The 26,728-nt window shown below is 49.6% G+C and overlaps 2 protein-coding genes and 1 long non-coding RNA gene across 10 annotated transcripts in view; 2 read left to right on the top strand and 1 right to left on the bottom strand.

The window, feature by feature from the left end:
- Nucleotides 1–4,642: 4,642 nt before the first annotated feature.
- On the top strand, nucleotides 4,643–9,424 carry LOC135966759 (uncharacterized). Its single transcript, XM_065526698.2, has 2 exons — nucleotides 4,643–5,056; nucleotides 5,815–9,424. Exon 2 carries the CDS (start codon nucleotides 8,192–8,194, stop codon nucleotides 9,272–9,274), a length of 1,083 nt encoding a protein of 360 aa, XP_065382770.1. The 5' UTR covers nucleotides 4,643–5,056; nucleotides 5,815–8,191; the 3' UTR covers nucleotides 9,275–9,424.
- A 4,506-nt stretch (nucleotides 9,425–13,930) lies between these two features.
- Nucleotides 13,931–18,387, bottom strand: POU3F3 (POU class 3 homeobox 3). Its single transcript, XM_045368687.2, has one exon. The coding sequence runs from the start codon at nucleotides 16,994–16,996 to the stop codon at nucleotides 15,494–15,496; it is 1,503 nt and encodes a 500-aa protein (XP_045224622.1). The 5' UTR covers nucleotides 16,997–18,387; the 3' UTR covers nucleotides 13,931–15,493.
- A 925-nt stretch (nucleotides 18,388–19,312) lies between these two features.
- Nucleotides 19,313–26,728, top strand: part of LOC123568308 (uncharacterized) — a 46,461-nt gene continuing 39,045 nt past the window's right edge. For 4 of the 8 annotated variants that reach the window (XR_012421997.1, XR_012421994.1, XR_012421995.1 and 1 more), the window contains exon 1: nucleotides 19,313–19,392. This is a non-coding gene — a long non-coding RNA (uncharacterized lncRNA). Of the gene's footprint in view, nucleotides 19,393–21,058; nucleotides 21,210–26,728 lie in introns of those variants that run through there. The other 4 variants (XR_012421996.1, XR_010580327.2, XR_010580317.2 and 1 more) reach the window with 1 other exon arrangement.

Genomic DNA, 26,728 nt, shown 5'->3' with positions numbered 1-26,728 from the left:
AGACTGAAGAGGAGCTGGGAACGGGAGGGGGGCTCGGGGCGAACGGGCCGTCGTGTTCATTTCCATAAGAAAGCTGAAATCGCAGTTGGAAGCAGGATTTCTCGCTCCTGCGGCCCTTCCCCCATACCCGGTTTTCTGCAAGAAGCGGGCTCCGGAGCTCAGAACCCGAAGTGTGTGCTCTGGTCTTTGATGATGTTGATAAAATGTGGTTTCAAATGTTGTCCCGAAGAGGCCGGTTTCCTGTCTGTGTGTGGAATGGAAGGACCGTGCCGGGTGAGTCCAGAGCACTGGGGAGCGGACAGGAGGCTCAGGGCATAGGAGAGGGAGGGCGCAGCTGATGGGCGCAGGGCATCTCTGCAGGGGAGGTTCTTCGGGGGGGTTTTGAAAAGGGAAGCCAGGTTGAAACCAAGTTTCTCGAGTAAGGAAGATTGTGTGTGTGTGTGTGTGTGTGTGTGTGTGTGTGTGTGTGTGTGTGTGTGTGTTCAGGGGTGGGGAACACGATGAGGGAAGAGGTCACGAAAGCCCCAGAACCCAGGCGGCCCGCGCGTGGGAAGGTCTGGCAGGTCTCATCTCCCTCTTCAAAGAGCGGGGGAAACTTTCGCTGGCCGCTGCTGACCCTCTTCCTGCGAAGGAATAAAGTGAACTTGCCCAGATACTGGATTCCACTAGCGGTTCAATTGTTCAGTTCTTTCTGCGTTCGCATTGAGCACTGAGTTTCTTTTTGACTTGCAGTGTGAACAGCAGCCATGTGACCTCAATTCTATATGATACACACACACACACACACACACACACACACACACACACACACACCTCCTAGGTACTTTATGATCCCATCTGGAGAAATTAAAACCCAGATCTGTAATGTTTATTCTTAGATAGTTTACCAAAAGCAGGGGGGAAATGTGTGAGACACATGTCTGCAAATATAACAAAAGTACTTTCCCTTGTGCTTGAAAAGTTGCCTGCAAATGGCTGGCTTCCATTTACTGACTGCACCACCTGTACCTCTCCATGAAACTAAATGGAGTCAGGAATAAAGCACCAATCAGATCAAGCAATTAAATACCAATTATGACTATTAATGACTTTATTACTAATGACTGGAGTTGAGGACTCCAAACCCGATTGAGGTAATCAAGCTGTTTTAAAATTCTGCTACCTGAGATTTTTACCGCATTCCTTCCCCAAAATAAGAGGTTAAAAAAGACAGAAGTTATGTTTTCAAAGAGTTCTCCAGTAGGTATTCATGGTCAATGTTGAACTTATTTTTCTCAGTAAAGTGTATTGCTACTGCTAGTAAATAATGGAGTCTTCCTTTCTGGCTCTGCCAAGTTATGCAAAGTGTAATTGATGATGGTGGTTACACAATATATGGTACTTGGTTTGGATGCAGAACTGGGATGGGGCAGGGGTGCTTTCTTCAGTTACTCTGACAATCTGGCAGACCCTGGAAGATTTTAAGGAACAAGTGTTTTAATTCTTCAGATGGGGTAATGGCTATTGGGATGTTTCGAAGGTGAGGAAATGAAGAATGGGGAATCCAGACAGCAAAGAGAAAGAAGGAATTAGGCCTATGTTTTGAATTTTCTTTTTGCTCACGAGTTGAAATGCCTTTAACTTGCCATAAGTTACGTGACTGAAAAGAAAAGGTTACTGAGAACAGTATATTGGTGTAAAGGCTACTGTGTAGCCGGGGTTATTACTGAAGATGATTTGCCAACCCTCCTTGCCTGTTGATTGACACCCCTTCTTATCCCACATGGAAGTCCCGTTCATTCTGGGATAGGAGGAGAAGGCCTGGAGGGAGGAAGGGAATAAATTCCTGCAGGAGTCCATGAGAAGAAAGGAGGGGGCAGTTAGTAGGAATTCTTTAGTCACCATGAAGCAGGCTGGGGGCAGCTGGGCTCTTGGAGGAGCCAGCAGCTCATCTTGATGTAGGTCATCTCTGTTTATTGTCCCATAGTTCAGCTTTTCAGGACACAAGAAGTGTTTGGAACAATGAACTTCAAGTCCCTGGCTTGGGATCTTTCCCCTTCACCTCCCTCCTAGGTGGAAGCCTACAGCAGCGCAGCAGCATCTGGTTCTGATGTGTTTACCAGGCTGGTATGGAAATGCCCAGGCTGCATGGCAGAAACCTGAGCTGCTAGTGACAAGCACACTCCTCTGCTAAGCAGCGAAAAGTTTTGATACTTTTTGAGCACTGGGTGGCCTCTTCTCTTGATGTGAAGCACATGATCCCCCCTCCTCATTTCTATTTGTCAAGAGTTAATTGCCCTGCAGTGGAGCAGCTCACACTTCAGGCAGTGCCAAGAAATACAACAGGGAAGGAATCCTGCACAGGTAACAGGATGGCATGGTGTTACCTTAGACACATAGGGATTCAAAAACCTCAGTGGAATGGAATGGGCCTGGGGTATTCTCCCTTTGGTGCCTACCTAGGGACAAGCCTCTTTGGCCTGGCCCAGACTGTGGGCAGCTTATGTATGATGGCCCTGAGTCCTGAAGGTGAAGCTAGTCACTTTCTCTAAGTGGACAGTCGACTCCAGAGGCAGTTCTAAAGAGGAGAGCCTCAGGTGTCCACAACAATTTCGTTTCTGTTCTGGGGCACCAAGAGGCACCCTGAGAACTCAGAGGACCCAGAGGCTCCCCTCAAGCAAATTTTCTGCTGACCCTGGACACCCCTTGAAAGAGGGGACAAGAGGCTGCCTCCAGCAAGGACTCCCAGCAAACAAGTTCAGCTTGGGCTCTGCCTACCACTAAGCCTTTATGGGGGTGGGGGGAGGCAGAGTTCCTGAACAGGGCAGAGACAATCAGTTGTTCCCCTTTCTGGTGTCAGAGGCAAAGAAGCCTGAAGGACTGGCGGTGGTGCTGGCTCTGGATTTATTGACTCTGTGATCCTGTCCAGCTGTCCTACAGGGAGTTCCAGAGCTCTCCCAAAGTGCATGGGGAACTGCACAAGCAGGACTGGGGCACAATACCAGAAGTTATTTGTCTCCTAGAACCTGGCACCCGCTCCACTTACCTTACAGGAGACCCACATCACTCAGTTCCCAGGACACCTGGTGGGAGAGTCTGGTGAGAGTTGGAGGCAAGCTTCCTCTACTTACAACTTGTTTGAAAATGGACATAAAGAGGAGAACAGACACTCCATCGCCCATACAGGGCCTCCTTTGTGTCAGGAAACCTATCCTCTCCCAGGGCACCCTTGACACTCCCCTAGGTGGACCTACACATTGTTCAGGACCTGTTCCCTGTCCCCAAATAAATATAAATGAGTTTGTTTCTTTAAAAGAAATATTACATCTTTAAACTTTTCCCAGCCAGAATCCACTTAATTTCATCAAGGTCTTTTGCCAGCAGCCATAACCCAGGCCAAAGAGGCTTGTCCCTAGGGAGGCACCAAGGGGAGAATACCCCAGGCCCATTTCACTCCACTGAGGTTTTTGAACCCTTAGGTGTCTAAGGTAATACTACCACCATCCCCACCTGTTTTCACTTCTTTCTTTGTGTCTTAAGATCGCATTTTAGGAGGGTTTATATAATGTTGTTCATGTCAGCAGCCCCACCCTCACCCCACCGCCCTATATGGAATTATAGTTGGAAAGCACACACACATAGAAAATCTTTGAAGTTTTTTTTTTCTGCTATTCTTCCTGACTAGAAGAGTTGACAAGACATAGACACATTAAGTTGCATAAAATACAGTAGCGTGATCAGCCTAAATGCATCTCATTTGCACTGTTTGTAGCCAGGGGTGGGGGCTTGTGTCACTCATTGCCTCCCCCTCCTCCGCCGAAGCCAGACCAGCCGGCTGGAATTTCAGAGCAGGCCCCAAGGCAGCAGCCATTAGGGAGGTGGAAGCCCTAGCCCACCCCAGGTCAGCGGGGGTAGGGGGTGGATAGGGAAGTTGTCTGGAGGTCTGGCCTGAGGGCTTGAACCAGCTTTGGCAGACCTGGGCTCTGAGAGGCTTGGCCGGTGGGTGCCCGCGGCTGGAAGTTGCAGGTCTGCAGCCATGCTTCTGAGCTTCTCCTGGGCTGAGTTCAAGAAAGGGGACACCAAGAAGTAGGGGAACAGTCACTGACTATATTTTACATCCACGCCTACCCCTTTCCCAGAGTTGTGTTCTCACCACCCACTTTGTCGGCGGACGAGAAACACTCCTGCCTTATGGGTTCCTGCACCTGCTCCTAGACCTGAACTCGGGCCCTGAGCTCCTCACTGCCGCCTGCTCTGTACTGAGCCCCACTCCTGAGACCGCGAGGTGCCAGAACAGCGCCTCTCCCACCAACTTCTAGACGCCTGTAGGACCTGCGCAGGAGCCTTCAGAATCCCGTAGGGGTGTGGGGGTGAAGTTGGAGGTCATCCGGGTGATTTTTTCTTACTTTTTCCCAATTGTTCTCCTGCATTGATTTCAACTCTTCCAGTCTCCCGGTGCTGGGGCGCCAATCCTTTCCCACCAATTCCTACCCATCAGCTGGAGGTCCTGGCCCAGGGTCGCCCCAGGATTCTATGGCGGCAAGGGGCGCCGAGTAGAGGGACGGGAGGAGCTGGGTCCTCGGGAACCAAAGGGGACCTCAGCAGGGGCGGAGTGCGCAGCCTTGGCTGCTGGGAAATGCCCAACTAGCCGCTGTGAGTGCTCACAGCTTGTCGTGGGGGCGTCCGTTCTGCAGCTCAGGTGACTCAGACGCCCCGCCGGCCCCACCAGCTCCCGGCTTCTCGAACGCTCTTCTGCTCGCCCAGCGGGGAAACTTCAGGGCCTGCCTCGTCAGGCCAGATTGCAGCCCGCGACCTTCCCGGATTAACCAAGGGCGAGGCATGTTGCCCAGCAAGGCTGCCGCGTAACTGAGCCTCCCGGGGAACAGCCATGACCAAAGACCCGCGGGCCCAGGCGCGGGCACCTACCCCTACCAGCGCAGGCCTGTGGGAGCGCAGGGGCCGAGGCCGAGACTCTGGACATCCAGCCCCACACCTCTGACGACCCGGGCACATCTGCGGAGCCCGGGAGAACAATCAGCGGGCTCTGCGTCCCGGGAGCTGGGGACACGCCTGCAAGGTGTGTGATCCTTTAAAGATCCTTAGTACTAGTTTTGCAGGAAGCCTTTGTTATAGCCTTGTCAGCCTGCGCGCTTTCAGCAGCTCCCCCTCCCGGACCCCTCGATTCCCTCCCGGCTCGCCCCCAGCGGAGAGGGCCTGGCGCAGGGGATCTGCCCAGGATCAACCGCCCTCTTTCAGCTCCCCTTCTGCAAGGCTCTTTTCCGTTGGTGACAATCTCCCCTCCGTGCCTGGGGCAGATAAGCACGGTTAGCCCCGCCTGCAGTATTGGGGCGATGCTGTCCTGGAAGAACCGGCTTTCTGAATGTGACCTCGGGATGCTGCATCGGCGCAATACTGCTACTGCTGAATGAGTAGCTCTCCTGCCACCGCAGGGCGACTGCGGTGGGCACAGCAGGGCGCACAGAGGAGGGGGTAACCTGCCCGCCCAGGCTAAGGATTTGAGGGTTCTGACAAAAAGAGCTGGTTGAGGATGACACAGTCGTGAACAGACCTGGCTCCTACTGCCCCACAAGACAACCAGGTCCCAGTAGTCTTGGGTACCACTGCCCCCACCATACCACCATTGTAAAGTACGGAGTCCTACTTAGCCAAGGTGCAGCTCTAGGCAGGATCTCTGAAGGATGCTCTGGCACACGGATGGTGGAGGTATAACTTTACCTGCACACAAGCTTACATGTGCCCTGTCATATATGGCTACACGTTTCCCCATTTCCCCACAGTCTTCCTATTTAACCTGTCTTCATTCCTTCTTTCTAGGGCTTTCCGCCTGCACACAGTCATTTGGAGAAAATCAAGTGAGTGCACCTCTCCCCACAGAGGATTCTGTATGTTATGTAACACACTCACACTGGGATTCCTCAAGTTACCATTTTGCCCCAAATCAGCCAGCACTTGGTTTTCTGGCGGGGGTGTCAGGATGATGCAAATGGAGATGGAAGCTTCATTCCCTGGGGGCTTTTATTCCCCTCCTTGAAGCCCCAGTTCAAGGCCCAGGAACAAAGGGGAAAGGTAACTGATCTCTCTTTTGGTCTTTCTCTCCCCTCACTTCCACCCCCTCACCTGCAGTCCCTCCTCTTTGATAAATAGAGGAAAGCCTTTGGGATCAGGTACATATGTAAATACTGCTGACCTTGGCCGCCCCTCCTCACTGAGAAGCAGAAAGCCCGTTTCAGGTGCAGGCTGCTCCGTGCCTTTGAGTGTCCACCACTTCTACTCCCCCAGGCTGTGTGGGACTCAAGGCTGCTCACTTAGCCTCCCTCTCTCGTTAAAAACATTCAGGACAACTATTAAATAGTTCTTGGAAGAGTTAAAGACCTTCTTTCAGTAGGGAAACGTTTTTAAAGCCCTGCTTGGCAGAAATCTTTAAGGCATACAAAGTCGAATCAGTAGGCTTGCCTGAGCGATTTTGAAATTTGAAAGATTTCTCCCCATGAAATGGTAATTTAAAATAGTTCGTAGATGTTGTTTTGTTCTACGATGGTTTTTTCACTATTGTCACCTAAAGATTCTCAAGACTAAGCTACTAAGACATTTCTTTTCATTTGGTCAGTTTCTGGGTGATACTATCCTTTCTGATTAGACCTATTTAATTTATTTTTTAACTCTGCAGGAGAGTATTCAACCTTGGAAATGTAAGTGAAACAGACTCACCCTCCTTCTGAGACCTTGATAGGGGCAGAAAGGAACAAATCTGGCTAGCCCCACTCACACCTCAAAGTTTCCCTGTCTAAACCTGGATACAGTGAGGGTGGTGGGTTTTGACACCGTTTATTTTCTTGCTGGCTCAAGGAAAATTCTTTGAAAAGAACACCTATTCTATTTCAGTGTGCAATGTTCCAGCCGACTAAATGGGCTTGCCTTATGCGGAGAGGCAGTCCTGGAGGACAGAGCTAATGGGTGGTCTCCCAGGAAGCTCATCAGAACACCTCTTGTTCCTTTTCTTTAAAAGAAAAAACAATTTAAAAAAGTTTTTCCTTCCCTCTCAATGTTCATTCCATTATTTTGTAGCTACAATAATGAAACATGGGCAGCAGCGATCATTCTTTTTGTACTATGTAATCATGTCTAGTGCTGGGACCTTACAAAGCCCCAGACATACCTCAGGTGTATTCTGCACTTTTCATATTTATTCACTGCTCATTGGGTCACACAGATAATTCACACTTGATTCCACCTTCCTCTGGACAACTCTCCTTCAAACAACACCCCTCTATCAACTTATAGGGAAAGGGGATTCCCTTAGAGAAAACTTCTTGAATTAAAAACCAGACTCAGTTTCACCAGGTAACTGATCCTGGCCATACCGGTGACTGGGAAGTCATCACCTAACACTCTACCTAGATATAAACTCTCAGGAAGGAGGCAGGCTGGTGGGCACATTTCCACAGACATTTCTAAAACTGTGACAACTGAATACATTTTACAGATACAGTTTTCGTATATTCCCATCCAGCTTAAGGCATTTAAAATGCAATTTTGTTCACATGCACGTGCGTGCACACATACACCACACGCACTTGTCAACTAGGGGGATATTACCAACCCATTTCCACTGGGCAATTCTGGTAACAGCAACTACAACTAAGAAACTTCTTTTCTGAGGAGTAAAAAAGAAAACAAACACCTCTCTATTTTAAAAGGTTATTTTATATTGTTTAGCATTCTTTCAAAGCAGGAATTGGCTGGACACTTCTGCTCCCTTTTCAAAGAACAGGTAAACTACTCTCCTACCCACCCCCTCCCCAAGACCCAAGCCATTTTTAAAAGCTAAAATTTCTGTTTCCAAAGGAAGAAAAAGGAACAAATTCCATTAATGAATTACATACATGGAATGTGGCTTGTCTAGGACATTTGTATTTGTAAATAAATGGCTCCCTGTTTATTATGTATGTTTTACTGGAAGAAAAAAAAAAAGGAACTCTAATGCCTCTGAGCATGTTATAATACATCAAATATCTCCATTTACGGTTTGTTTAAGTTCCACTGTTTCTTGGTACACACTAGAAAGAAATCGGGTTAAATGGAGTCAGTTATGGGGTTTAAAAGTCCAGGCTGACTTGGGGACGCGGCACCTCTAAAGTTCTCCTGTTTGCCAAAGTGAGGGGGGAAGGGGAAGTAGCTCCCCAGGAATCTTATGGGGATTAATCTGGGGTTTCGTCTTTGTCCCGGGATCTTTCTAGGGCTGACCACTGCCTCCGTTTGCAGCTTCAGAAGCGAAGCTGGCGTGCGATCTCCTTGGCGGGAGGACTGGGCACAGTCCCTGCCTTGCCCAGCTGCCGGAGCCCGCACATCGCGGTCTCAGGATTTCCCCGTAGGCCTAGGCCTGCAGTCCTCGGGCGGAGACGGGGCCTGGGGGAGGGACCGTCACCGGGCCAGGAACAGGCAGTCTACCCCGGTGCCTGTAAGGTGCTCGAGTTTCCCACACGCGGGAAGCGGAGGCGTGGGCCAAGCGCCGGGGGCTACCCAAGAACACCACTGCCCAGTGAGACGCGCAGGGCCTGGCGGCGCGAAACTTCCACAAAGCCGCCGGCCGCCTCCGGCCTTGCCTCCGCTACGCAATCCCAGCTGCCTAGACCTCGGTGTCTTCCCAAACAATGAGCCCTGCCAGTGCACTAGACTGTTCCGCCCTGACTTCTTCTGCCCGCACATGGGGACCCCAGCGAAAGGTTACGCTTTGGAACCAGTCTGCGCATCTCCTTCCACGCGGCGCATCCTTCGGGAAGACAAACAGAGTACGTCCTCCACATCAATTTCAGGCCCTGGTCTGTGGGCTGGGCCACAGTCCTGGAAGACCCAAGGGGTCACGGGTCCAGATCCGTCTTTACTTGGTCCTCCGCTCCAGGACTCCAGGGCCCTGGGCAGCAGAGAGGTGGATTTCAGAGAGAGTCCGGGTCAGCCAGGCCTTGAACTCAGCCCCTCTGAACTCCACCGTCAGCAGCGGGGGCCGCAACTCAACTCTCCCGGGAGGAGGATGCACCCCCAGAACGGAAAATCCGCAAACGTCGCGCAGAGAACCACAAGCATTTCTACCTTTCTTTCCACAAGCCCCCCAGAAAGTTATCGCCAGAACCTCTGGGACCTGAGCGGACTCCAGCCTCCAGCAACTCCCTCAACCTTCCAAGGAAACTTTCAGAAGTTTCCCTTTCCCTGGCTCCTCAATTCCTTGGACTTTCTCCAGCCCCCAGGTTTGCTTATTACTCTGCTGGCTGCCCTTTAGTCTCTAGGGTTCCCCAGGCCTGAGTGTTTCCAGAATAATAATAATAATAATTGTTATTACGAGGCTGGGGAAGAACAGGATCAGAGGGTAGGAGGGACTGAGGGAGAGAGTGGAAACGTTTATGAAAAGGTTTATTTAAACCTGTGTTTCAAAAGGGTTCAGTTGACAATTATCAGTAACCCCGATAGACAACTCCATTAAAAAAAAAAAAAGAATTTACTACTGCTCTTGAAAGCCGTTATTTTTTACATCGCTTTTTAGGAAGATAGATGAACAAAACATCGCGTTTCAAGCCATTTTGATCTGTAATTGAAAGGCAGGATCGGTTTGTATTCTCCTACGGCTTTTACAGAAGTTGCAGTGATCCAAAGTCGGGTTGCTGTGTCAGAGTGGCATTTTTATTAATGAGAATACAAAAAGCTTGCATATTCTTAGCCCTGCTTGAATTTAGTTGCTAAGCAACCGGTGTATGGTAATTCATCCGCGAAATTTAAATCTTCGAGAAAGGTTCGTGCGTTTTGCTGAATGGTCGCCACGAGGAAAACAACTTGTGGGACCCGCAGCAGCTGCCACAGTCTGGCCGCCCGGCCGTGCCGGGCCGAGCAGGGACCCGGCCGCCCCACCGCGACCGCCACCGCCCCACCTCCGCGCCCAGCCCTGCCCTCCCTCCCGGAGAGAAGCGAGCTTTGGACACCCGGCTGCCTCGGGTCCCCCTCCCCCTCCGCCTCTTCTGATCCCGGGTTTTCACCAGAGGCAGGCCTTCCACCTGACCCAGTCGCCCGTACCCCTAGGGCTTCGGGGTCCAGACTGCGAATTTCCGCATTCCCCTCCGCTCACGCGCACCCACATGCACACGGCACGCGCGCGCACACACCAGCGCACACATCGTGCCGCCACGAGAATGACTGTTGCCCTCTTCCCAGACCCCTCTGAGGTCACTTCCAGAGCCAACTCTTCCTTGAGGAAGACCGGACTCATCAAGAACGCAGCCCACAGCCCGCCAGAAGGCCAGGCGGCCGCCTCTGGCCGGCAGTGACATCATAGGCTCCTGCTCGCCAAGCTCGCGCCCACATTTTAGGATACAGGAACAAACACGGATGTGAAATCAAGAATGAAAGAGAGAGTAATCTAATTAATAGGCCATGAGCCAGGCTAACAAAATCAAAGAATCTGATTACACAAGTACCCGTCCTGCTATCTCCGCCGCCCCCACCCCCAGCTCCTCCAGCCTGCGCACTATTTCCTTTCCTAGGCTACAAAGTTCAGGATGCAAACGCAGAGCCCTCTGCTTTCCTTATTGAAATCAATGTCAAGCCTGCCATGGGGATCCCGCACCCAGGAGGTCACATGGGTGAACTTCAGGCCCTCAGACCAGCAGCCCTGAGGAGCTGAGATGACCAACTGACCTACAGAACTTGGAGAGCCTGAGGGGTTGCCTCACACTTCTCAAATGCATCACTCTTAACAACAGCAGCAGCAGCAGCAGCAACAACAACAACAACAACAACAACACCTGTGCTGATTGCTTATGCTGTTAGTAGCTGGACTAGGACAAAGGGCTTCTCCACTCGCAGTCATTTTATGGATCATTTAAAGTTTTTTCTTCAGTATAGCACAACTCTTCTTTTTTCACATCACCTTGCTTCTGGGTCACCGCAAACTCCCAACTCTTATTACAACTCCCTTTCCCAACATAGATGTCTGAGCACAGTCAGGTATTAGGATATCACTGAAACACAGCATCTGCTCTAATCGTTGCAGCCAGCCACGTGCATTTCATGAAAGAAGCAAATTCTTTAATTTCTGTCTTTCTGCCTTAAAAAAACAATCAGGTCCACCTTTTAAATAATTAATTTCAAGTCTGCATCCAGTGCCAATACTTGTTGCATCCATTTTAGAGTTGATTAATTACCCTGGAACTTGGGCAAACTACACTCCATGTGGAGAGAATGTTTCTTCCTTCAATTTAGTACTGAAAGCTACAAGTTATTAATGGATTTTACTCAATTTACATACAAATTAGTGCAAATATGCCCATCTCTTAAAGTACATTTTTGTATAAATATATAAAAGTATCATTTTTGATTTAGCTTGAAGAGGTTGATCATTTATTACAAAAATAAACGAATAAATACAACAATATATTGTTGCTTTCAACAGGATAAATACTTTACAAATATATAATTTAAAAAACAAATTTAATTGTTAAAATTATTTAAAATATTACACTTATCGATAAAACTATCAATAGTATATACTGCATTTAATATTAGAACCAATTATTCTCTGAATGTTCAAAACCATTCATACAAAACAGATTATGAGCATGGTCATGAGCAAACACTGGAGGCTATAGGGCAGCAGAGGCAATCGCTAAGATCAATAATGAACAGTTCTACCTGGAACAAAGAAGTAGTCCTTGGCTAAGTACTAAAAAAAAAAAAAAAAAAAAAAAAATTCAGAGCAACAACAGCGAAGTGACTATTTTCAATACACCTTGAATGATTTATCGCACAAACTTGCCAGGGGAAAATGGTTGTGGCGGTGAGGTGACCGACGGAGGCTTGGACAACTGATCAAGAGCCACAGGAGACTGTAAACTGTAAGTGGGCCTAGCTTGGGATTAGCAAGGCTGATGGAACAGAACTTTGTCACTTTCCTTTGGGTTGGAAGGGGAGGAGGGGTTGGATTGAAATGGAGGAAACAAATGGGCGCTTTACGAAGCACAAGACACTTGCGCTGCAAAGGAACACAATGACCAAATTCATTAAAAAGATCTGGTGATATATAACAATATTTTCATTATTTACATGTGTAACAATATAAGCCTTAGCACAAAACCTCTCAGTTATATCTGCCCTCTTTTGTTTTTCAACCATGAATTTCATTTTGTAATTACATTCAAAGGGTTGATTAAAAAAATGGAGTGCAAGCATTAGCTCACTTTATAAAATGCAAATAATGAAACAAAATGGGTTTGCTTTCCTAGCTTCTCCAATTAAAAGTTACTCTGCTACCCTCAAATCAGGGATTCTTCCAAAGTAATCAGCAAAGTTTGCTTTTTAATAGAAAACAGTGTGAAATCTAATGTTAGCTCTTTTGTTGTCAGCTAAATCAAGTAAGTAGATACCTCCCAAAATTTTTTTAATAGACCCATTACTTGTCTAATCAACCACCACCATTCCCATAGGAAAAACAAGATTCCATCTCACGTGCCAGTAGTATCCACCACATAAAAACAACCTGACCAGTCCTCAGCTTTCCACGAGGACTTTTTTGCTTGCCTCTCTAGACACCCCCAAAATGGTGAACTTCTCCCCCACCCCCACTCCAGGTTGTAAATTTGCTGGGCATAGGGATTACAGCAGCAAGAGAAATAGGGAACAAGAAGGCAGAGAAAAGTAAATTGTGGTTTCTGGTCTTCATTTTTTTTCTTCTCTCTGTTTAATATATGTGGCCTTTTTCAGATTTCACAAATCAAAATGATTGTGATTTTTAGTAGGATTTGGTGTTTAAAATAATGCAACCCAATACATGGCCATCTGGCTGGGCTTGATTTATGAAAGTGACACAGGGCCTGTCTGGGAGAAATAACTGTTCCTTGCTGGTCTCACAGTTTTCAGGGTTTTTTAACCCCTGCATTGGTATCACAGGGAGAGGGAGTGAAGATGAGAGAAGGAGGAAAAAAAGTGAGTGACAGCTAAGTGAGATTGGGGGAAATTGGTCTATAAAATCATTGCTCTATCACTGCTAAATACTTTTTTTTTTAAAGTACAATATATAGGGACTCAACTAAGCAGAGCCTTTAGCGTCTTAAGTACTCACAACCTGAGGCATCACACTTTCATTTCCCCACATTGTAAATATTGAAACACTAACTTGATCAATGTGACCACTCTGCAGGGTTTAGGTAAAAGGTGACCTAAAAACTAAAATCCCCAGCACCAGTAAAGAAGATCTAGAATCATACTGGGGAGAGAAAAAAACACAGAAATATAGAACCTTAAGTCTGAGTTGGTGATTGCACAGACGATATGCAGTGTGGACCATAATCAGGATTTTAGAACTATATTCTTTCATTACAGGGGGAAAAAAAATCCCCAAAAGCTTAATAATTTAAATTTAATTACATATAGTTATTGACGGGAAGTAATTGATATCAAAATATTTTATAAGACTTATAGGCAACTCTTAACAACTATAGTCTTGAGAAAAAGAGAAAAGAGGAACATGTTGGGAGGGGGGCAGGAGAAGAAAAAAGCAGCTGAACTTGGGGGGAGGGGCTGTATTAACCATTAATAACCAGTTGGCTCATTTTTACTGGTGATATCGTTCAATCTTCCGATAAGAAACACAGGTATCTCCAAGAAAAGGGTTAATATTTAGGCAATCTCACCTAAAAACACTAAAGACATCCACTAAAATTAAGGGAGAGAAAAATATTGTGAATTTATGGATTAACGAGGAGTGACTACGATGTTAAAATACTAGCTGTCTCAGCAATGCCTATGCTTTACTCTAGATTTCCAAAAGTACCTTAAGTGGAGCAGGCTCTACTTCCTCAACGCTATTACTTAAGGATTTTCATTAGTAAAAAAATATTTCTTAAAGAACTCTTTTCTTCCCACACAGTGTTTACGCATCAGACACAGACTATTTCATTCTAACAAATTTATTTTCTCGATCAGCTCTTACGGAATCACTACTCAAATTAAATTACAATCAAATGATCACATCAAAAGATACCCTTATTACCTAACAACTGTCCATATTTTCATTTCATTTTGATTTGTGCTCGTCTGAAAAAAACACGTAATACAAGATCTGGGGAAAAATAAATTACCGTTTTGCAGCAGTTCATAAGTATTCTGAATAAAATATTAAAAGAAGTCATTTAATGAAAATATAAAGCAAATATTTTTAGATCAACAACGGATCTAACAATTCTATATTGCCGTCTTTTGAAAAGTCTGTTTATTAAAACCTACCAAAAACACTGCTTGGAAATGGCAGTATTATATAATCACATCCACAGCACCCATTCAATCAAAGTTGGCAACGGATTGAGGAGAGAAGTCCAGAGAAGTGCAGCGGCTGGTGCTCAGTCTTTCTAAATTCCTTTATCTGAGTCAGTCCAGAAATAAAAAATAAAAATATTAATAAAAAAAATATTAGCGGTGGAATCTTTAGGCATCGTCCACCCTGAATGGCAGCCGTCAAAGCCTGGGTACGCGGCCGGGCCTGGCTCGGCGGCCTTGCTGGCTGGGTCCCCGATCTGCTCCCAGTCCGCCCGCCCGCCCGCGACCCGACTCGGCCGGGGCCTCTCGCCACTCCTCAGCGGACGTCCCCCTCTCCCTCTGCTCCTTCCCGATGCTTTTATTTCCAAGGTTACTTTGAGGATACTTTTCTTTTGGCTTTGCTATTCAGTCTGTTAGTTTCAGAAGCTGTCAATATAATTATTTTTTTCCTGGAGACTGTTTTCTTTCCCCCTCCTTCCCATTTCAGAGTTGATTTGTTTGTTTCCAAATGACTTTAATATGGCCAAGAAAAACAGGGTCCCAGAGCACGGTGTCGTCCCCTGATGGAACCTGGTGCCTCTGTTTTCTCTCAGGTCGCTCCCAGGAAATAAAGTTTTCGTGGATCTCTTTAGGCAGCTATTTTGGGGAGAGAAAGTGAAAGGAAAGGGGACTTTCTCTCTCTTTTTATCAAAGAGGAGAAGACGAGGCAGGTGCTGTCCACCGCTGCCGTGTAGGTCATCTCAGGGTGGTAAAACCTCACGAGTGCAGTTTTGGTGCGTCAGGCATCTTCACCCTTCTTTAAAAACAAAAACAAAAACGAAACACCACCACAGTATAAACGAGATCTCATGATCGCCCCCTTTTTCTCTTCCGGTTTTGTTTGTTATACATGTATATAAAACAGTCTGGGTGTTTATTATGCTTTTTACTTTTTGGCCCCTCCTTCCTTGCACTGCAAAAATGCCTCCTTGGTCTGTCTCTCCCGCGTTCTCTCCTCCAAGGGCGGGCATGCCTGTCTCTGGGTGGAGGGGAGGGCGGAGGATGGGCCTGGGCTGGAGCCCGGAGCGGCCCAGGTGCAGGGTCGGCGCAGCGGCAGCGGCAACGGCGGCGGCGGCGGCGGCGGCGGCGGCGGGGGCGGCGGCGGTGCTGACGGCGGCTGCGGAGGCGGCGGCGGCGGCCCTCTTCGCGCTGCGCCCTGGCTTCACTGCACGCTCGTCTGCAGCCCGTGGTGCGGCGGCGGCGTGTCGGCGCTCACGGTGCCCACCTGCGAGTAGACGTCGTCGGGCGTCTGCTGCTGGATCCCGGGCGGCGTCATGCGCTTCTCCTTTTGGCGCCGATTGCAGAACCAGACCCGCACCACCTCCTTCTCGAGCTGCAGGCTGTCGGCCAGGTTGGTGATCTCCTGCGCGGAGGGCTTGGGGCACTTGAGGAAGTGGCTCTCCAGCGCGCCCTTGACGCTCACCTCGATAGAGGTCCGCTTCTTGCGCTTGCGGCCCTGCGCCGCGATCTTGTCGATGCTTGTGGGGCTGCCGGTGCTTGAGTCCGCCTCCTCCAGCCACTTGTTCAGCAGCGGCTTGAGCTTGCACATGTTCTTGAAGCTCAGCTGCAGGGCCTCGAAGCGGCAGATGGTGGTCTGCGAGAACACGTTGCCGTAGAGCGTGCCCAGCGCCAGCCCCACGTCGGCCTGCGTGAAGCCCAGCTTGATGCGCCGTTGCTTGAACTGCTTGGCGAACTGCTCCAGGTCGTCCGACGTCGGCGTGTCCTCGTCCGAGTGCGGGTCGTGGCTGTTGAGTCCAGGCCCCGCGCCGCCGCCGCCGCCGCCGTGGTGCGGGGGTCCCTGCGCGTGGTGCGGGTGCGGCGGGTGCGGGTGCGCGTGGTGGTGGTGGTGGTGATGGTGCTCGGCCAGCTCCGGCGTGTCCCCGCGCACCAGCCCCGGGTGCACCAAGCTCTGGGCTCCACCGCCCGCGCCGCCGCCGCCGCCGCCGGGCCCTGGGGGCGCGCTCAGCATGCCGTTCACCGTGAAGCCCCCGGGCTGCGAGTAGAGCAGACTCTGCGGCGGCGGCTGCTGGCCCCCGGCCATGGACGGGAGGTGCGCGGCGGCGGCTGCGGCGGCGGCGGCGGCGGCGGCAGCGGCGGCCGCCCCCCAGCCCCCAGGGTGGCCCTGGTGTGGGGGCGGCGGCGGGGGTCCGAGGTGCGGCGGCCCGCGGTGGTGCAACGCTGTGCCCGCGTGCAGGTCGTCGCGCCCGGCGCCGCCCTTCACGTCGGGGCCCTGCGGCGGTGGTGGCGGCGGCTGCGGTGGCTGCTGGGGGCTGCCAGCCATGCCCACGGCGCTGCCGGACCACGGCGAGCTCGCCTCCACGGCGGCGGCGGCGGCAGCGGCGGCGGCGGCGGCGGCGTGGGGCAGGGCTGTGACCCACTGGTGCGCGTGGCTCAGCATATGGCCGCCGTTGCTGGCGGCCATGGCCCCCTGCATGAAGTCGCTCTGGACCATCTTGACAGAGGACGGGTCCCCCCGGTAGGCGCCCGAGGTCACGGCGGCGCTGCCCGGCTGCATGCCACCGCCCCCGCCCCCTGCGCCGCCCCCGCCGCCACCGCCGCCGCCACCCCCGCCGCCGCCAGCCCCTGCCGCGTCCGAGTGCACAATAGAGCCGGCCGCGAGCAGGCTGTTCCCCGGCAGGTAGGGGTTAGAAGCCGCCGTGGCCATGCCGCTCCGCTCCCGCCACCCCACCGCCGCCACCACCGCCGCCGCCGCAGCAGCAGCCGCGGCCGCCGCCGCCGCCGCCGCCGCCGCGCCCCCCGCCTCCCGCCTCCTCCCCCCCTCCTTCCCCGCCCCCGCCCCGGGCCCCCGCCGGCCCCGCCGCCTTCGCCGCCGCCTCCTCCGCCGCCGCCTCCGCCCCCGCCGCCGCCGCCGCCGCCGCGGTCCCCGGCTGCAGCTGCAAGGCCGCTCGGCAGGGCGCGGGGGTCGCCGGCCGGCCTTGGTCACCAGCAGCAGCAGCAGCAGCCGCAGCCGCAGGAGCAGCGCTCTGGGGAGGGGGGCTCGCTTCTCGGGGTGCGCTCCGTGGCCACCCCCTTCAGGGGGGGTCGTGGCCGCCCCCCAGCCCTGGCGCGCTGGGCTCGCTCCAGCGGGGCTCTCCGGGCGGGGCGGGGACCTGCACTCGGGGCGCTCTCCCGGGACGCGCGGGTTCCCGCTCCTCCTCCTGTCCTCGGGCGAGCCCGGACTCTGCCCGGTCGCGGGGCTCCGTCCACCTGCTAAATGAAGGTTTCACGGGAGATAACAAAGAAAGAAGCTGCTCCTTTTTTCCTTAGCCAAATTACGGATGACCAGCAACCGGTCCGCTCCTTCCCTTGTGCGCTCTCTCCTCTCCTCCTCAGGAACACATTTCACTCGTTTTCCCTTAGAGTAGTAAAACTTTTTCGTCCTTGAAGGCGTGGTGCTGCTGGCTGCTCGCGAATGCGGAGAGGGGAGGCTGGCTCCTGCTCTCCCCCTCTGGTCCTCTCGTTTCAAGTTTTGTTCTGTCCTAGGAAAACTTCTTGCGATGGTGCATTTCTCTGAAGTTGCTATTGCCCGAGCTCTTGGTTGCCTCTGAAACAAGAGTCCTTTTTCATTCTCCTCGCAACAGTCACAGTCTGATGCGACATCTTTCCTTTTGGGCAGAAATTAGGAAACAAATATAACAAGGAAAAAATTGAACAGGAAAAAAAATGATGTCGAATCGCTCTGTTACCTTGTTGCTGACGGTTGGGGTTGGTGTTTTATTTTTTTCCCAGCAGTTGTCTGGAGAAGGAGGAGGAAGAAGAGTGCATTGGTGGAGGTGGAGGTGTGTGTGTGCATATAGGGGATCGATCCTTGATACACAACAACTCCAGTGGGCACGTTGCACTGCTCGTAGAGTGCACCGACGGCGGGCGCTGGCGCTGGCCGTGCTGGAGCAGAGTTGCAGCAGGAGCTCTCTCTGTGCCCTCGTTCGCGCTCTCTTTCCCTCTCTCACTTTCCCTCTCCCTCCCTCTCTCTCTCTCCCTCTCTCGGGCGCCCGCTCTCGCTCCGATCTGACAGTTCGCTCTCTGTCCCTCCCTCTCGAGCGGGGACTGTCGAATGTTTACCCTCCGCCGCGAGCGCGCACCCACCACCACACTTTCCCAAATACAAGGAAGTCGAGCACCAGGGCCCCCGCTGATTGGCTACCCGCTGGGTGATTGGCAGGCTCGGAATGACGGGCTCAGGACGCGAGGCCCCCCTTCCGGCCGTTCCGATTGGTTGCTTTTTAATTTAGGCAGAGCGTCGTAGAAGCTGGAAATCTGTGGTCCCCCAGCCTCCCTCCCCCTCGCCACTTTCCCCTCCCCGCCCCTCCCCCGCCGCCCCCTCCGCCACATCTTAACTCTTAGTGTCCGGCCCAGACGTTGGCGTTCCCTCGGCGGCTCTGGGTGTTCGCAGTAGGTCTGGGCGGGGGGAAGAAAGGGGAGATAAAAGGGAGGGAGGGACGGGAGAGGGGAAGAGAATCAGAAGGAAAACGAAGAGGGAAACATGAAAAATAGCAACCTGCCCACCCCACCTAGTACGCGTCGGGTTGCTCACCCCCTTACCCCCGCCCCGCCAGAGATTTGTAAAGCGCGCGGCACGGATGTACCATTCAAGCTAATACCTATAGACAGATGTGTCCCCAGTGGTTTCAAAGTTTCCTCTTCCCTTCACCAGCCGGCCCCCATCTCTGATCGGCGGGGGTGGGAAGCGGGGGCTCGCATCGCCAAGAGCTCGGGTCGTGGCCGCGCTCCTTGGAAATCCGCCACCGCAACTTTCCGCAGCCGCTGCGCGCCGGCGGCGGCCCCCTTTGTTTAAGTTCTCGGATGCCATCATCTGGGAAACCTGCAGCCCAGGACCAGCGCGGTGCCCGCGCGTGCGAGACGGACCGCTCGCTGCCGCCGCTTGCTCGCTCCTCCACCCCCTCTCTCCCTCCTTCGCTCTCCCTCCCTTCCTCCCTCCTCCCTCCTCTGGGATTCGTGCAAGTAGCGTGCGTGCCCTTGTGAGTTTGGAGGGTGCCGGTCAGCGGAGCCGTGCGATGTATTTGAAAAGCAATCAGTCCGACCTTCCCCCATAGATTCATCGTAAGTGTATTCGACCCCGATGGCTTTAGGAATTCCCGCGGCAGCAGAAGCCGGGCGAAAGAACCGGAATCGGCTAGCCGCGCCCTTCTCTGCTCCACCGCTTCCTCGTGTGTGTGTGTGTGTGTGTGTGTGTGTGTGTGTGTGTGTGTGTGTGTGTGTGTTATTAGCGGTGGGGGGTTTGCCCGCTCTCTATTCTTAGGCATGGTGGTGCTTTTTTTCCCTTTCCTTTCTGTCTCAGATGGATTTGCGTGGTGGATGGGGCTGGCGGCGACAAACGCTTTCTCAGCTCCAACCCAGCTGAAAGAGTTAAGGGGGACGGGAGGGGGAGTGCACCCGGTGGGCGAGAGAAGCGGGGGTGGGGTGGGGTGGGGTGGGGGGACGCGGCCAAGCGGAAACGTTGCACAGAGGAACCTCAGCGAACCAAGAAAAAAGAGAAAGTGGCAACGAAAACAAGGGCAAATTGAACCCTCCTCGGGGATTTCCAATGAACTAACCCAACTCGGACATTCAATAAATACATGGCTCTTAATGAGCGTGCGTGTGCGTGCACCCCGCACCCCTAGCTGCGGGTGCGCTCGCCTTGCGCCCGCCGCCCCCAGCCAGCGCCTGCATCTGGCAGTCCCGAGCCAGAGCGGCGGCCCAGAACGCAGACGAGGAGCAGCCGCCGGTGCGCTCCGATTAAAATGTGAACGGGCCTGCCCTTCTCTCCCGCTGTATCGTGCCTCTGCCGAGCGCAGTTAAGTGAACTCAGTGAAAGCAGGAGTTCTCCTGCCCAGCCTCAGCCAGGCAGCCCCTGCGTGATCTCAAGATTAACACTAGACGCGTAGAATTTATGTAGGCTCTCGTCCAGCTCCTGCTTGCCGGGTGAGATACCGTCGTAGGTAGGTTTTAGCAAAGCCATTATTGCCAAGGTATAGATACCAAAGGCGGTGGTAACCAAACCCCAAACAGAACGGATTTTTTTCCTCTGCGTCCCCCAAAGGTTGCTTTTTATATTTATGTATGCGTATATGTATATATAAAAGATGGAACACAGATTTCATTGAATAAATCTGAGATCTCCAGGTGCAGACGTTTGAATAGTCGGTGCCAGCACCCCATGTTTTCCTTTCCTGCCGATTTTGCTTGGATCCGGCTCAAAAACCAAGAGAGTCTCGTGGTTTTGTTTACACTGAATGGGGAGGATAGGAACAGAGCCATGGGGCCGCCTTTCATTAATATACAGTGAGGATTTTGTCTAAATTACTGCTATGAATTTCACAGTACACGCTTTCAAAAGCAGTCTCAGGTGGCCTGATGAAACGTGATAGCGCCTCTGCAAACAGATCCACTTTCTTTCTTTTCAAGGAGGGTGTGTGTGCGCGTATGGGAAGCCCCCCAAAACGTTGTGCTCCTCGATAACAGAAATACACTTCTGTTCTGAGGTCTGTCCCCTTCTTCCTCCCCCCTTGCGTCGTACTTAATTCTCGAATCGCTCCCCGGCCTCTCTCCCCCCTCCACGCTGCCCCACCCCATCCGCCCCCTCCCTTTGCGAGTGTGATTGTTTTGTCTGGAAAAAAAAAATCCAAAGTATATAACAAGGGGAGAACAGTTAGTGCTGATTTTCATTTGCATACATTTTCATATATTTTGGTGAAAATAATAGACTAGTGGAGAGCTGGGCTTCGAGGCGTCAGTGTGAAGGGAAGGCTAAGGACGCATCGGTGCTGGAGAGTTGAGAATATGCCTACCCCTCCACTCCCAACCCAGTCACCTTATTTGAAAAAAAAATTAAAAAACACATTTTATTTAAAAACCTAACCCTGGAAGTTTGCTCGGTAAGTGTTTTTTCATTTTCTTTCCCTGCTTTCTCTTCTTTTCCCCCTCCTTTTTGGCTTATTTATTTATGTCCTTGTAGGTTTGGGAGCTTATTTTCATTGCTTGGGACAAGAGAGGGTTCACAGAGCAACTGTTTGAAGGAAGGAAGGGAAGATATGTTGGGGGGGGGAGTTAAAAAAATCCAACCCTGCTAAAATATTACATAAAAAGATGGACTCAGTCCAAAGCCCCACACAGCAAAAGCCACTTTACTTTGGAGGGGTGGGGGGGAAATGCTATTCATTGTAATTGTTGATCGTGAAGGTGGGGTGCGGGTGGGGGGGGAAGAAACCTTGGAAAAGAAGTGATTATTAAGCATGCAGTATATAAATATTTCTTGATTGGGATTTTTTTTTTTTCCCCAGAGAATCAGGACTAGAGGGGAAGAAACCCTATTTCTGTAGCCAGTGGTGATGTCCTGAATTGTGTATGCCTGCCTGGATTGGGGTGGGGGGACTCATGCTGGGAGCAGGAGGATGGAGTGAGGAGGGGGACTTGGCAAAGGGAAGGCAGAGAGCTGGAGGAGGAGGAAGCGAGGCAGGAAGTCAGGGCACCCCTGGTTAATGCTGTGTCTGGGGAGCAGGCGGGGAGCTGCAGCCTCCCAGCTCGGTAGTGAAAGCCCATCAGAAAGAGGGTGATCAATCAAAACTAACCAGGACATCCCTACACTTCATTCCCAACGGAGGCTGGAGCTTTAGCATCGCAGACTCGATTTCACTTTGTTTTCTATTTTTGACAGCCTCACTTGTTCCCTCCTTGCCACTGTTCCTGGGTTTTGTAAAAATTGAGGGTGCAGTTACTTGCTAGGTGCAGTTAATTAGATAAACATGGCCGGAGGACATAGCTAGGCCAAGTCCAGGCCCATTTGAGTGCCTTACCTTAGTGAAATAGGCCGGAGAAAATTTTAAAATCTTCTTGGTTTTGTTCTTTTAAAGGAAGCTGCGTCTGTGATGATGAGGGGGGAGAATCCAATGGCTGGAATTTTATTGCACTTTTTTACACAGAACACCTTGCAATTTAGAATTGGTAATTTATTTGGAAACAGTTGATGCCGAATCAATGAAACGGTTTGTAACGAGGGAGGAAGAGGTTTCAGTTGGGGAGGGGGCTAAGAATCGCCAGTTTTCCACTCCTTGTTTACGTGCTTGGCAGCGTTGCTTTTGACTGGGGTTAACTCTGTGTGCTCCATTGGACCAGATGCCATATAGAGCTGCTCCCTGAAGATCATTTGTTTCCTTGATGGGGAACATTTCTGAGCAGAGCATATTGGTTGCCATAGAGAAAGAAATAAAAGGAAGAACACTAGTCACATTAAGCTATATGTTTGTGCACTGGGCTTTAGATAAAAGAACCTTGGTTCAGCCAAAGAGAAGAAGCCAAACTAGAGATTTCTAGTGCCACTAAAACTAGCTTTATTTTGTTTTGGACTTTTACAGTTGAAACATATAAGCTAATTTTATTGGCTGTTGTTAATTTTATATGACACGGTTTACTGAACAAAATAAACTTTGCTCAGGAGTCGCACTATTGGCTCGTCAGCAGGGGGCGCACTGACTCATCTTAGCGAGTACTGAGGAAAATGTAGCTGTTTCAAAAGCAAATCTGCTCTTCCAAACTTGCCAAAGGAACAAATACCCCTACCTTTCTATGCATATTCACAATGAGGAGGGAATTCATTGCATAACACAGGGTTTTAAAATATGAGGACAATGACTTCCCCATCCCCCACCTGCCCACGTCTGTGAAATGGCCCAGAAAGAAATACAGTTCAAAAACTATTCCTCCATTTCAGTGAAGTGTATTCTGGGCTGGAAAACAGAAATGAGATGTGAAGGCAAGAATAGTTTTTGAAAATTATTATTAAGGGGATTTAATAGGCTACTCTTAAGAAGCTACCTTTCAGGGTTTTTTTGTTGTTTTTGTTGTTGTTGTTTTAACAGTCAAGAAAACGAAATGCATCCTAAGGTATTATCTGTTTAAATAATGAAAGTTCTTCAACCTGATACATGCTTTGACTTCTAAATGCAACTCTGGGTCCTAGAGATTTAGTCCACTGGCCCAGGATCACTTTTACTCCATTTGATATGTAGTGGCTACTTTCATTCTTGTTACCACTTATGGTTTTAGAAAGATTTTGGATTTATCCTTGAAAGACTTGGCAGGGAAAAGAAAATACAAAATAGCCACGGGTTAGAGGTAACTGTGGGCTTGAAACTTTTTAGTGCATTACTTAACCCAGTTGAAGAAAAGTTTCAACAGAGCCACAAGGTTTCTGCCTCAAAGATATTTACATACTGCCAGTGAAGACTAAACTTTATTGTGGTAAAGGACAAAAAAGATACGTGGAAAACTTCCTAAAGTAGTGAAGGGCAGATCCTGACTGGTTCAGAATTAGTCAGTTTGTCATTAAGAATTTTCCCAAGGAGATTCAGAGAGTGTGACTAGGAAAGGGAAGCCGGGAGTGACTGGAAGTGAGAAGCTGGCTTCCACGGTTCAATAGCCGAACACACCTGTGAATGTGTCACAGAGCCTGTTAGTAAGGGCCACATTATGTGATGGCTCTCAGGTTCCTGTGCAAGAGAGGAAAAGACACTTTATTCTTTCTAACCCAGCTCCAAGTCAACCGGGTTCCAAGCAGGAGAAGTTTTTCTTTGACACTAACTTTAGTAAGTCAGAGTTTGGATCTAAGTGGTGTGTTTTCTAGGAGGGTCAAGAGATTCTGGGAACAGTATAAGCAAAAGGGGCACACTCAAACACATTTTAATCTGTTATTTTCACCCTGAGCTCTCACATTTAGAGTCAGGAAAGGTACTCTCAGGTTTGCGCTAATAAAACAGGGAGAAATGAGAAAACTGTAACTTGAGCCCAAACATTGCTTTCTCTTTGGCTTTTGGGACATTTCAGACAAAAGACTTCTGGGGCAGATCCACATGAAGTGGACGAATGTCTCAAAGCTCTAGCTTACTTTGCATGCCCAGGGCTGCCGAATGCATTTAAAAATTATTAAGGAGAAAGGAAACTTTTCAATTCAGCCAGACATTCTGCAAAAAACATTGGTGAGGCAATCATTATATATATTTAGAGCATAATTTTTGTGTGCCACTTTTCATGAGATCTGTGATTGTTCCTGTCTTGCTGCTACTTACTTTCCTTTTTTTGAAAATGTAATTAAACAATAAACAGAAAGATAAAATGCTTGCCCCTCATGATATCTATAGTCCTAGGTTCCTTAATGTAAAAGAAACAGAAAATAAGAAATCTGGGTAGAGCAACAAGTTAATTTGACAAGAACTAACGTATTATAGAGATGGCTTCAGTATTTTATAATGATTTGAGGGTGGAAGTGATCAAGCTGGGTATGAATTAAGATTCAAAGTGCTGGGCGAAGCTACAGACTTTTAATTGTTGGGGATGGCGAAATTGCTTTTGCCAAACGAGAGAATGAAGAACATTACCTGGGTCAAATGTGCAAAACACAAAGTGGGTATTTACTCATTTGTTTCCATTTGAGAATGATAAGGAGCTCTGATATCGCTGCAGTTCAGAAGCACATTTGCCATTAGCATTTACAAATTAAAATGTTAAGCATACTGTCAACCCATACTCTGTGTTATATACAAAGGGGACGACTCTTCCACGGTAGCTTTTGGGTGGAAAAAAGTATTTGTCGTCTTGGCAGTGGATGAGTTGTTTCTTGGTCTTGCTAAGTTTTCTGAAGTGTTTCTTCCCCTAATTATTTGTATCATTTTGATAACTGATTTGTCTGATCTGCAGGAAAGGAGCAAGTACATAGGTTTTTAAATGGTTTCAAAGAGTAATACATTCAAAGACATTATGATTTTTCACCCGAAAGCAAGAAGCTTTCTTTCTGATACTTACAGGACAGCTTTAAACTACAGGGCATTTCAGATTGGGGGAAATAAACTAAGAAAGCACAGTAAGTTGGTAATCGAGTGAATGCTTTTAAAACAACCCATTTCCAACAGTTTGCCCATTCGAGCTGCATGCGGGCGTGCACCTGACAAGTCTGGTAATGAAAGCTACCAATTGCCAGGGAAGCTGGAGCTGACATAGTGTGATGGACTGCTCCTGCCTGTACCCTCATCACCCTCTCTGCCTCCCTGCTGAGTGCAATGCTCTTCAAATTTAAATTCATAGGGCTAGATAACATACAGCGGGGCTGATTGACCAGAGACGATGATGATGATGATGATGATGATGATTCATTAACAAAATTTGGTCATTTCTTAGCTAGAAAAATATTCCAAGGTCAGCTTGGTGGGTTTTGTGTGTATTTGTACGTGTGTAAAAACAACATCCAGAAATACGAACTCAGTTTTACCAGGAAAGTGGTTTGATTCTTTGAGGTTGTGGTGGTCCTAACAGAACTGAACAGCTTTCTCTGTCCTGAGGACGCTCCTTATGCCAAACATTCCTCATACATTATTATACAGCATCGCCTTTCTGGGTCGAACAGGGAGTAGTCTGGAGGTGGATAAGAGATTCATATGGCATACATCCCAGAAAACAATTCTTGCACTTTGGCACCTCTGTTTATTATTATTATTATTATTATTAGATTTTTTTTTTTTGACATTTGAACTTAGCTATTGTCTGAGAAGCTGGGTGCAGATGCAGCATGTCAGGCTGACGGCTGCTCTTTTCGGCATTCCTCTCAAACTGTTCTTCTGTGGTCTCTTCTCTCCAGTGAATGCTGAAACACCCAGTTCACTATCTCGCTCCTTCCCCCAGGCCCTAAGACACCCCAGTGCCGGCCCTGGATGGCCAGCCTCGGGGGTGTTTTCAAGAAAATGTGTTTATTGTTGTTCGCCTTGAAAATACAGTGCCGAATGTATTCGTTGATATTTGATACTACGAATACCATGGTTTGCAGTGATACACTTTCAGCATAAACATATCTGGTAGACGCTTTGGTGGTAGAGCTAAGTGACCTTGCTCACTGTAGCTTCAGGCAGCTTGGAGTTTGTTAGTCTCAAGTTAAAAGTTACGCGTCTGATGTTGCTTTGAAGGCTCACCTCTCTCCCTGAATTTTTGGTAGGGAGCCTGGCTGCTCAATAAAGCCCAAGGGAAGGAGCTCAGGCTTTCAGTGCCATTTAATACACGTCAAATGTCAATTTAGTATTAAATCAGGGTGCAAAAAGCCTCTAGAAGTCAAGGCATATATTGTTCAAATGGCTGCATTCCCTTCATTTTTAATTCACATCACAAAAACAAACAAGTAAAACTTCACTTGGAAAAACACTGACTATTAAAGTATCCTAAATTCAAAAATACTATGATTATATTGGAGGGATCTGGCAAGCAATTCCTTTTCAGGGTTAGAAAGTAAGAGGAGAACTTTTCCCAGAAAGGTTTGCTTTGGAGTCTCCAGCGCTGAGGTCCCGATTCCACAGCGGCTGGGTCCTCCTCTCACCTCCCCCGCCCCCGTTCCTGTGATTTGTGGGCACCAGAAGCGACT

This window comes from Macaca fascicularis, chromosome 13 (genome assembly GCF_037993035.2).
Source record: "Macaca fascicularis isolate 582-1 chromosome 13, T2T-MFA8v1.1".
Lineage (NCBI taxonomy): Eukaryota > Metazoa > Chordata > Mammalia > Primates > Cercopithecidae > Macaca > Macaca fascicularis.
This window is presented reverse-complemented; position numbering and strand designations above follow the sequence as displayed.

Excerpts from the sequence above, each read along its gene's own strand:
- LOC135966759 (XM_065526698.2), top strand. The coding sequence starts at position 8,192 with ATGGGGATTAATCTGGGGTTTCGTCTTTGTCCCGGGATCTTTCTAGGG.
- POU3F3 (XM_045368687.2), bottom strand. The coding sequence starts at position 16,996 with ATGGCCACGGCGGCTTCTAACCCCTACCTGCCGGGGAACAGCCTGCTC.